The sequence below is a fragment of the Tachysurus vachellii genome, chromosome 26 (assembly GCF_030014155.1).
Source record: "Tachysurus vachellii isolate PV-2020 chromosome 26, HZAU_Pvac_v1, whole genome shotgun sequence".
In the NCBI taxonomy this organism is placed as follows: Eukaryota; Metazoa; Chordata; class Actinopteri; order Siluriformes; family Bagridae; genus Tachysurus; species Tachysurus vachellii.
Genome location: NC_083485.1, coordinates 16,774,350 through 16,786,849, shown reverse-complemented (window position 1 = coordinate 16,786,849; position 12,500 = coordinate 16,774,350). Strand labels below are relative to the sequence as shown.

General features: G+C 37.0%; 3 protein-coding genes across 3 annotated transcripts in view; all 3 read left to right on the top strand.

The window, feature by feature from the left end:
- Positions 1–780, top strand: part of rps6ka3a (ribosomal protein S6 kinase a, polypeptide 3a) — a 16,182-nt gene extending 15,402 nt beyond the window's left edge. The window contains exon 22 of the mRNA XM_060862666.1: positions 1–780. This exon is cut by the window's left edge and continues 1,222 nt beyond it. The gene's annotated coding sequence lies outside the window, so the exon portion shown is untranslated.
- Positions 781–4,161: 3,381 nt separating this feature from the next.
- eif1axa (eukaryotic translation initiation factor 1A X-linked a) lies at positions 4,162–9,203 on the top strand. The gene is made up of 7 exons (XM_060863537.1): positions 4,162–4,339; positions 6,109–6,192; positions 7,793–7,896; positions 8,149–8,199; positions 8,281–8,362; positions 8,494–8,585; positions 8,675–9,203. Exons 1-7 carry the CDS (start codon positions 4,324–4,326, stop codon positions 8,678–8,680), a joined length of 435 nt encoding a protein of 144 aa, XP_060719520.1. The 5' UTR covers positions 4,162–4,323; the 3' UTR covers positions 8,681–9,203.
- Positions 9,204–11,726: 2,523 nt separating this feature from the next.
- map7d2a (MAP7 domain containing 2a) overlaps positions 11,727–12,500 on the top strand; it is a 13,076-nt gene continuing 12,302 nt past the window's right edge. Inside the window, exon 1 of the mRNA XM_060863585.1 lies at positions 11,727–11,943. Within this exon, the coding sequence (XP_060719568.1) occupies positions 11,889–11,943 (55 nt within the window). The 5' untranslated portion in view covers positions 11,727–11,888. The remainder of the gene's footprint in view (positions 11,944–12,500) is intronic.

Here is a 12,500-nt window from a genome sequence, read left to right as displayed (position 1 = left end):
GTTCATTAACAGATTTATGCAAAAAAAATGTATTGTTTTTTTAAATAAAATTAATTTCATTACATTTATGGACATTTTTGTTCTCAAAGCACACGTATGGGTTTAAACTCAAACATTATACAGTAAACTGTACTATAACATTATAGACCGGGTCAAAATATTCAAAATACTCTTTCAAAAGTACGCTGTATAAACGTTTGTCCCAAAAAGTCATTACTCTAGCTGACATTATGCCCCTGAATGGACAAAAATGTCCTAAAGTCGGGTCCAGAAGTGTTTATGTAGTGTAACTGATTATCAACTTGTGCACACACACACACACACACACTCTTGTTTGATATCACATCCTTTTGTCTGTATGTATAAGTGATGTACTGTAGATGACACGGTGATGGGATTGTGTGTGTGCTGTTTTTTTATAATGTCCTTTTTTCCATTTCCTGTATGTTATTTTGGTTATATGTGATGTGATGATCAACAGATTAAGTAGATTTTTTACACACTTTGTAAAAAGGCTCACACTGACACACACTCTGCACTTTAATGTGTATTTGTTACTCAGATGAGTGTTTATCAGGTCTGAGTCACATGACTGTTCATGATTTTCACACTTGGGTGTGTGTCTGTGTTACAGCAAAACCTGTTCTCCTTTCTTTGTGATTTTAATCATTTTTCTTACCACTCTAGTGGACAATCAGATGTTATTAATAATAAATGTAATCATAAAATTCATTACTGTAAGAAATAAAAAAATGTAAGAAATAAAAGGATGATGGTGAAGATGGTGAAGATGATGGTGAAGATGATGGTGAAGACAAGATACATGAAGTACTTTGTGTTCATGTGAGTCAGTAAGAACACAGGACAAATCCTCAAAGCGTTTTATACTGTTTTCCTCTCTGTAGTTTAAATGGTGTTTCCCTTTATATGTGTGTTGTGTGTAAGTTGTGTGTAAGTTGTGTGTAAGCACTGAGTGTCTCCTAAATGGCTGTGATACACCTTGTTGTCTAGCCGGATGTCTGTAAATGTTAATCACGATCATGTACACCTGGTCTTGTTATTGTTAGTTATCACCCAGATGGTCACTTTAAATGTGACCACAGTCACAGACTGTTTGTTAGTGACGGTCCTTGATGTCCTGCTGCAGCTCCAATACTAATGATTTAATCAGGTTTATTCATTAAGAGTTTCTAAATGTGTGACGTTATGAAGGGCTCAAGTTTTGAAGACAGGCAAGCGTGACATGTCCAACCGCCCCCCCCCCCCAGCAACCCCCCAATATTATTATATTATTCACCACCTCCTGAAGCAGTGAACAGTCTGAGGTAACAGCGCGTGACACACACACACACAAACACACACACACACACACAGTGGGTTTGTAGATGTCACTCTTGCTTGTCTTTATAACTTGTCTGCAGTTGTATAACCAGCTGTATAACCCTGTGTGTCTGTGAGGAAGACCTGCCTTGTGTATGTAGATCTTCCCCACTAACACCAACTCTAACACTAACACCAACTCTAACACCAACACTAACACCAACTCTAACACTAACTCTAACACCAACTCTAACACTAACTCTAACACTAACTCTAACAATAACACTAACATTAACTCTAACACTAGCTCTAACAATAACACTAACATTAACTCTAACACTAACACCAACTCTAACACTAGCTCTAACACTAGCTCTAACATTAACACTAACTCTAACACTAACTCTAACACTAACAATAACACTAACACCAACTCTAACACTAGCTCTAACACTAACATTAACACTAACTCTAACACTAACTCTAACACTAACAATAACACTAACACTAACTCTAACACTAGCTCTAACACTAACACTAACAATAACACTAACTCTAACACTAGCTCTAACACTAACATTAACACTAACACTAACATTAACACTAACTCTAACACTAACACTAACTCTAACACTAGCTCTAACACTAACACTAACACTAACAATAACACTAACACTAACTCTAACACTAACAATAACACTAACTCTAACACTAACAATAACACTAACTCTAACACTAGCTCTAACACTAACATTAACACTAACACTAACATTAACACTAACACTAACATTAACACTAACACTAACTCTAACACTAACTCTAACACTAACAATAACACTAACTCTAACACTAGCTCTAACACTAGCTCTAACACTAACATTAACACTAACACTAACATTAACACTAACACTAACATTAACACTAACTCTAACACTAACACTAACTCTAACACTAGCTCTAACACTAACACTAACAATAACACTAACACTAACTCTAACACTAACAATAACACTAACTCTAACACTAACAATAACACTAACTCTAACACTAGCTCTAACACTAGCTCTAACACTAACATTAACACTAACATTAACACTAACACTAACTCTAACACTAGCTCTAACACTAACATTAACACTAACACTAACATTAACACTAACACTAACTCTAACACTAACTCTAACACTAACAATAACACTAACACTAACACTAACTCTAACACTAGCTCTAACACTAGCTCTAACACTAACACTAACACTAACTCTAACACTAACAATAACACTAACTCTAACACTAACAATAACACTAACTCTAACACTAGCTCTAACACTAGCTCTAACACTAACATTAACACTAGCTCTAACACTAGCTCTAACACTAACACTAACAATAACACTAACACTAACTCTAACACTAACTCTAACACTAACACTAACAATAACACTAACTCTAACACTAGCTCTAATACTAACACTAACATTAACACTAACACTAACTCTAACACTAACAATAACACTAACACTAACTCTAACACTAACACTAACTCTAACACTAACATTAACACTAACACTAACATTAACACTAACTCTAACACTAGCTCTAATACTAACACTAACATTAACACTAACTCTAACACTAACAATAACACTAACACTAACTCTAACACTAACTCTAACACTAACACTAACAATAACACTAACTCTAACACTAGCTCTAATACTAACACTAACATTAACACTAACACTAACTCTAACACTAACAATAACACTAACACTAACACTAACTCTAACACTAACACTAGCTCTAACACTAACACTAACACTAACTCTAACACTAACAATAACACTAACTCTAACACTAACAATAACACTAACTCTAACACTAGCTCTAACACTAGCTCTAACACTAACATTAACACTAGCTCTAACACTAGCTCTAACACTAACAATAACACTAACACTAACTCTAACACTAACAATAACACTAACTCTAACACTAGCTCTAATACTAACACTAACATTAACACTAACACTAACTCTAACACTAACAATAACACTAACACTAACTCTAACACTAACACTAACTCTAACACTAACATTAACACTAACACTAACATTAACACTAACTCTAACACTAGCTCTAATACTAACACTAACATTAACACTAACTCTAACACTAACAATAACACTAACACTAACTCTAACACTAACTCTAACACTAACACTAACAATAACACTAACTCTAACACTAGCTCTAATACTAACACTAACATTAACACTAACACTAACTCTAACACTAACAATAACACTAACACTAACACTAACTCTAACAATAACACTAACTCTAACACTAGCTCTAATACTAACACTAACATTAACACTAACACTAACTCTAACACTAACAATAACACTAACACTAACTCTAACACTAACACTAACTCTAACACTAACATTAACACTAACACTAACAATAACACTAACTCTAACACTAGCTCTAATACTAACACTAACATTAACACTAACACTAACTCTAACACTAACAATAACACTAACTCTAACACTAACACTAACTCTAACACTAACACTAACTCTAACACTAACATTAACACTAACACTAACTCTAACACTAACACTAACTCTAACACTAACACTAACTCTAACACTAACATTAACACTAACAATAACACTAACACTAACTCTAACACTAACACTAACACTAACACTAACACACTGCTCCCACAACGGATTTACTCTTGTGCTGAATTTCGTGGCTCTATGAAAAAGGAAAATTCACATTTGTTGGTCAACGGATTTAAATAAAGTTCTTTGCTTGTTTTTGTTAACGCACATGCGCAGATCAACACACGAGGCGGAAGTGGTTTGTCGTGGAGGAGCGTGAAAGTGCGGCTCCTTAATCCGCTTGTGTTGGGGCACAAAACCGGTTTAATTACTGACACAAAACCGGTTTAATTACTGACGGGATTTACTTTAGTGTGTGGTGAAGATGCCGAAGAATAAAGGTGAGCACATTGTGTGTGTAATTCAGTGTTGTTTTCGGAAAGCTAGCAGGCTAACAGTCTGAGGTAACGGCGCGGGACACACACACACATTTACACACACTCACACACACTCACTCACACACACATTTACACACTCACTCACTTACACACACACACACACATTTACACACACTCACACACACTCACTCACTTACACACACACACACATTTACACACTCACTCACTTACACACACACACACACATTTACACACACTCACACACACTCACTCACTTACACACACACACACACACACACACATTTACACAGACACACACTCACTCACTCACTTACACACACACACACATTTACACAGACACACACACTCACACATTTACACACACACACATTTACACAGACACACACACTCACACATTTACACACCCACACACACACATTTACACAGACACACACTCACTCACTCACTTACACACACACACACATTTACACAGACACACACACTCACACATTTACACACCCACACACACACATTTACACAGACACACACACTCACACATTTACACACCCACACACACACATTTACACACCCACACACACACATTTACACAGACACACACTCACTCACTTACACACACACACACACACAATTTACACAGACACACACACTCACTTACACACACACCCACACACACTCATTTACACACACATTTGTGTAAATAATGTGTATATAAACCTACAAGTCCTGGGGGGTGGGCAGGGGGGCGGTGCAGTCTGTTCCTGTCCTGTTTAGTTGCTGCACCAAACCAGATGGTGATGGATGTGAACAGGACAGATTGAATGACTGCAGTGTAGAACAGCACCAACAGCTCCTGTGACAGACCAAACTTCATTAAGTGATGTAGAAACTACATCCTCTGCTGGGCTTTTTTGATGATGGAGTTTATGTTACGCTCCCATTTCAGGTCTTGGGAAATGTTAGTGCACAGAAACTTGAAGGTCTCCACAGATGACACAGGGCTGTTGGATATTGTGAGGGGGGGTGGTGTTGAGGGGTCTTTCCTAAAGTCCACTATCATCTCCACAGTTTTGAGGGTGTTTAGCTCCAGACTGTTCTGACTGCACCACAGCACCAGCCGCTTCACCTCCTGTCTGTATGCAGACTCCTCTCCATCTTGGATGAGACCAATGAGCATTGTATCATCTGCAAACTTCAGGAGTTTAACAGTTTGGTCACTTAAAGTGCAGTCATTAGTGTAGAGAGAGAATAGCAGTGGGGAGAGGACACATCCCTGAGGAGCACCAGTGCAAATACTCGAGGTAACACTGGTGATAAAGTGGAGAATTTTTGGAGTTATTGTATTACAAGCTGAACTGAAGTTGACAGAGAGTCCGTGTGTGTGTCCATGGGCAGTCAGGTGATGTAGAATTAAAGCATTAAACTTGTCTCAGTGTTTGTGTCGGATTTTTATTAGATAACAGTTCAGTGTAAAGGTTTTATTTGTTACAGAAAATGTATAATTAATTTCATGTTAAACTTTCAGTAAATAGTTTCTGTTGTTTAGTTTAACAACAAAGTCCTTATTACACTTATTTATTCAGGTCTCAGTGTCTCATACTAATTATTTTTATTTATACACATTCCTCATTCACTGATCTATAAGTTAGACATTTATAATATAAATGTTCATAGCAATGTCAAATGTTTACAGATAAGTGTGTTAGTGTGAAATGTTACAGCTAAAGTGTGTGTGTGTGTGTGTGTGTGTGTAGGTAAGGGAGGAAAGAATCGGCGGCGTGGTAAGAATGAAAACGAGTCTGAGAAGAGAGAGCTGGTGTTTAAGGAGGATGGACAGGGTGAGTTACCATGGTGATGATAGAACAGTGTCATCAGCACCACTACTGTGTCTGTGAATTTCATCCACAAGAACATACAGTGATGCCTCGAGATACGAGTTTAATTTGTTCCGTGACTTTGCTCGTATCTCAAAAAATTTTTCACCGTTTAAATGAATTGAAATCCCATTAATCCGTTCCAGCTCACAAAATTCCACTCCAGTTGTTTTGTTTGTGTTTTGAATATAAAAATGTTCAGTACTGTATTTATAAATGACAAATATTGTGTAAAAACATACAGTAATAAAAGAGAATGTTAAAAAAATAAACTGGTTTTACTTTACGGAAGATGCGCACGGAGGTTGAGGGAGGAGTAAACAGGCGCAGGAGTAAACAGGCGCAGGAGTAAACAGGCGCAGGAGTAAACAGGCGCAGGAGTAAACAGGCGCAGGAGTAAACAGGCGCAGGAGTTATGAGGAATTACACTTTCACCTTTGTTCACTTACTCACTACTGTACACTCTTAATGCTACTTTACACTTAAATAGAACTAAACTTCATTTAGAGCGGAGAGCAGCAACTAGAACATAGAATAAACCTCCGTATAACAGAACCATTAATCATGTATAGAGTTAAAAATAGGAAAGGAAAATAATAAATGGATAAATAAATAATTAGAGAGAGAGAGGGAGGAAAAATATGTGGAGATTTATGACGTAAACTGGTTCAACGAACACGGTATGGTGGAGTCGGGGTTGGAGGAGGGAGTTTAGATCACAGCAGCAGTGAAGCGCTAGAGCGGCTCAATGAATGTGAATTTAAATGTTTGGGTAATATGGATGTCGTAACCGGATTGGTGCGTCGTGGACAGCTGATTAACAGCTGATTAACAGCTGATGCACGCTTGACCACGTGACCTGCCAGAACTAACACGATGCTTGATTTCTCTTAATTTAACTGAACTTAATTGCTACAATTTCTGGTTTATTTACATTAATTTTGCTTAATTTTCTTCATCACTTTTCTCTTCACTTGTTTTTTCCTTTTTTGTCACTCTTTCCTCACTAACATCTGCCGGTCGTTGTAATAAAAACCTGTCTGGTCGTCATATCAGATGCGGTGTAGTCGCACAAGTTCACATTTTTTAACGGATCCGAACATTACAGATCCTCAGACGGTCGTCACCTCACGCAGCCCCTTTGTGACTCTCCATAAGAAATGAATGACTTCCTGTTTATCGGCGTCGTTTGTCGTGTGCAGTGGAAAGGTGGCTTTAACCGAGTGAGACTGGGGAAGCTGAGGGGGGGAAACAGAGCACATGTGGTTGTTGGGGATCTTTGTTTCGGCGGCTCGGATGCTCGTATCTCAAAAATTTGCTCGCATCTTAAGGCAAAAATTTGGTCGAATCACAGCTCGTATCTCAAAAAATTCGTATGTCAGAGCGCTCGTGTGTCAAGGCATCACTGTACTGTTGTCATACAGCAGGTCTTACACCCTATATACTGTGTATACACACCTTACACACACACACACAGTATAGTTACAGTGTGTATATGAGATGTCTCTGGCTCCCTTCTTCACTTCCATAGCGTGTGTGTGTGTGTGTGTGTGTGTGTGTGCAGAATATGCTCAGGTGATTAAGATGTTGGGAAACGGCCGTTTGGAGGCAATGTGTTTTGACGGAGTGAAAAGATTGTGTCACATCAGAGGAAAACTCAGAAAAAAGGTGTATAAACACACACACACACACACACACACACTGTATTCTCACATGGCCCTACATGGGTTTGAGAGTGTTTGTTAAGAAATATAAAAATATTCTGCATAATCCTGTAAAAGCCTCCTATTAAATTCATTTCAGCAGATCAACTTGATCTGTACTGTTTTATTATAATATATAATAAAAGTCTATATTATATTTACTTTATTATAATGTTGTCGACTCCTGCATTGTTTTTAACTGTCTCTTTGTCTGTAGGTTTGGATAAACACATCTGATATCATCCTCATTGGACTGAGAGATTATCAGGTGAGTTTAAACACACACACACACACACACACACACACACACAGATATGAGATGTTTAAGTGTTTCTCATGTGTTTGTCAGGATAATAAAGCAGATGTAATTCTGAAGTATAATGCAGATGAGGCACGGAGTCTGAAGGCGTATGGTGAACTCCCAGAGCACGGTGAGTGTGTGTGTGTGTGTGTGTGTGTGTGTGTGTGTGTGTGTCAGCAGTGTTGTAGAGAACGTTGGCTGTTAGTGTACTGGACAGAATGTTCCAGATTTATGACAGAGGATCTGGCTTAATCCCCTCAGCTAAAATCAATGAGACGGACACGTTCGGACCGGGTGATGATGATGAGATTCAGTTTGATGACATCGGAGATGATGATGAAGACATTGATGATGTGAGTAAGGAGACATTACCATAATGCTTGGTATACAATTAACTGTGTTCCTGTCAGTTATTCATCTCTGTTGTTTGTCTGTCTCTCAGATCTGAAGATGGTGTGTATGGAGGACTGCTGGGTTCTGCTCTGGTGTGATTGGAAAGAATTTATTAAACTTTTTCCCTGACTGACAAACTGGTGATTCTCTCTCTCTCTCTCTCTCTCTCTCTCTCTCTCTCTCTCTCTCTCTCTCTCTCTGTGTCTATTTGTATCTCTCTCTCTGTCTCTCTCTCTGTGTCTCTCTCTCTCTCTCTCTCTCTCTCTCTCTCTCTCTCTCTCTCTGTGTCTCTCTCTCTCTCTCTCTGTGTCTCTCTGTGTCTCTCTCTCTCTCTGTGTCTCTCTCTCTCTCTCTCTGTGTCTCTCTCTCTCTGTGTCTCTGTGTCTCTCTCTCTCTCTCTCTCTCTCTCTCTCTCTCACTCTGACAGTCACATAACCCACATATATCACTTCTACAATTCAAACTGTGTATTTCTGTTAAAGTTTTAAACTATTTATATTTTATTTTGCCAAATGTGCTGGAATTTAAGACTCAAAATATGAACTGCTTCACAATTTACAATAAAAGATTAAATCTGATTGTCTGTGTGTTTTATCACCAGCACAGATCACTTGTGTATCCCTTGTACCCTCGTTCACTTCCTCTTGGTTTCCTTTTGATGTTCTTTGCTGTTATTTGAGGTGTTGCACGCTGAATCACCCCCCACACACCTCCTCCTCCCTCCTCCTCCATGATTAAACTAAATTAGCACCACCAGGTGTCTTTAAAGGTGGGGTCTCCGATTTTTGAGAAATGCTTCGGGCCGAATAATAAAAAAAACAAAAACAAAACAAACGTGTAGCCAATGAGCAGAAAGGGGCGTGTCTTGTCAATATGGGTGGAGAGAGTGTTCAGTGTGTGTGTGTGACATCAGCAGAAAGCGGTTTTAACATTGACATGGAGGATAAAAACAAAGAAAGAAAGTGAAGAAAGACTTACGATAAGGTAAGAAGTAGGACGTGTTAATATAGGATCAGCTTTCCAGCGCTGGAGAGAACTGAAGGAGCAGGAAGTTGGTCACATATTCACAGATTGGAGTTTCCTGAGTCAATGTATATGTGGGCGGAGCTATCGATACAGGGGTGGGGCTTATCTGGGTTAGGGGCGTGTCTGTTTTGGCGATTTCAAAAATCGGAGACCCTGCCTTTAAGTCTGTCTGATGCAAGTTCTCTATGCGAAATTTGATTGGACGGGAATCACGTGACTGATTATTCTCCTTAACCAATCACCGTTGACAGGAAAAAAATAGAGACGGCAGTTTGAGGGAAAATATCACAGTAATATTTTTGTGTTCTTTATCTACACTGTTCTGACTGTTAAACACATATAAACATATATAATACAGATATAAACATATAAACACATATAAACATATATAATACAGATATAAACATATATAAACACATATAAACACATATAAACATATAATACAGATATAAACATATAAACACATATAATACAGATATAAACATATAAACAGATATAAACATATAAACATATAAACACATATAAACACATATAAACACATAAACACATATAATACAGATATAAACATATATAATACAGATATAAACATATAAACACATATAAACATATATAAACACATATAAACACATATAAACATATATAATACAGATATAAACATATAAACATATATAATACAGATATAAACATATATAAACACATATAAACACATATAAACATATATAATACACATATAAACATATATAAACATATATAATACAGATATAAACATATATAAACACATATAAACACATATAAACATATAATACAGATATAAACATATAAACACATATAATACAGATATAAACATATAAACAGATATAAACACATATAATACAGATATAAACATATATAATACAGATATAAACATATAAACATATAAACATATATAATACAGATATAAACATATAAACAGATATAAACACATATAATACAGATATAAACATATATAATACAGATATAAACATATAAACATATAAACATATATAATACAGATATAAACATATAAACACATAAACATATATAATACAGATATAAACATATAAACACATATAATACAGATATAAACACATATAAACACATATAAACACAAACATATAAACAGATATAAACACATATAAACATATAAACAGATATAAACACATATAAACAGATATAAACACATATAAACAGATATAAACATATAAACATATAAACACATATAAACATATATAATACAGATATAAACATATAAACAGATATAAACATATAAACAGATATAAACATATAAACATATAAACACATATAAACACATATAAACACATAAACACATATAATACAGATATAAACAGATATAAACACATATAATACACATATAAACAGATATAAACACATATAATACAGATATAAACAGATATAAACACATATAATACACATATAAACAGATATAAACACATATAATACAGATATAAACAGATATAAACACATATAATACACATATAATACAGATATAAGTCCCATTTCACCCGAATTCAGGTTTAAAATCGTTTCACTTGAATTTTACCACAATTTGTGTGAATTTAATTAAATCTCCGTAAACCGGAACTGATCCATCAAGTGACGTCACTCCCTGCTCGCGAACTCCCTGACGCCGTGCTCGTGCTCGTGCTCGGATGCTGCGGGAGCGCGGTACTGTGGATGCTCACGGGCGCGCGCCTCTGTTTTGCTGGAGTATTTATTTATTTCTTTATGTTTTAGTTTATTTCTACATAAATTGTGATTTGTTGCGTCTCTGAGTGAGAACACGGCGGTTCGGTTCGGTTTGGATGTTTGTTTAAAAGCGGATTTTCATCACAGTGACATTGCGGATTCACTACAGCAGGATCCGGGTTGCCAGAGGTTGCAGATACACGTTTTTAGTGTTATTATTAATGTCACGGCGTTAATGGGGATGTGTGTATAGTGTGTGTTGTGAGCTTTGTGCTGATTAAAGACTGCGCTATAAATCTCAGATACAGATTGGGGTGTAAGTGTGTTCACTTTAATTTGACTATTCTGGTCATTTTCCAGTGTAAAAGAATAATAATTATTATTCAGACATATCGAACGTGTTCGGTTCTTTATCGCTCTGGTTTATAATCATCAGAGATTTATATATTTCAGGATTGAAAGGTGGATAATCATCCTGTAAACCTGGCAACCTCGAACCAGGCGGATTGAAGATGTCGGAGAGCGCGAGACACGCAGAGACCGGAAGTACAGGTGCAGCAAGTTCAGGTGAACATGCAGTGCTGCATTGTGGGAAATTATGCACGACTGAAGCACACTAGATCAAGGGTCAAGTCCCCAAACCAAGGTGTAGTGCACTAATACTGTGCTCAGGGAGTTTATGCACCTCTGCCACAGTGCATCATGTAGCCATGTGTTCTGTACTGCACATATTAATTACAGGTGTTTTATATTCTGTGTGTAATAAAGGGGTCACCTGAGATTTAGTGTCTTACTCCATGTTTAAGTGCAGTACATACAGGGAGCCATGTTGGGACATTGTGGAATAAACCTGTCTGTCTGTGTGTCTGTCTGTCTGTGTGTCTGTGTGTCTGTCTGTCTGTCTGACTGTCTGTCTGTCTGTATGTCTGTCTGACTGTCTGTCTGTCTGTGTGTCTGTCTGTCTGACTGTCTGTCTGTCTGTGTGTCTGTCTGTATGTCTGTCTGTCTGACTGTCTGTCTGTGTGTCTGTCTGTCTGTCTGACTGTCTGTCTGTGTGTCTGTCTGTCTGACTGTCTGTCTGTCTGTGTGTCTGTCTGTCTGTATGTCTGTCTGTCTGACTGTCT

Excerpts from the sequence above, each read along its gene's own strand:
- eif1axa (XM_060863537.1), top strand. Across the intron at positions 7,897-8,148 it reads GAGGAAAACTCAGAAAAAAG|GTTTGGATAAACACATCTGA; the intron begins GTGTATAAACAC and ends CTTTGTCTGTAG. Across the intron at positions 8,200-8,280 it reads TTGGACTGAGAGATTATCAG|GATAATAAAGCAGATGTAAT; the intron begins GTGAGTTTAAAC and ends TGTGTTTGTCAG.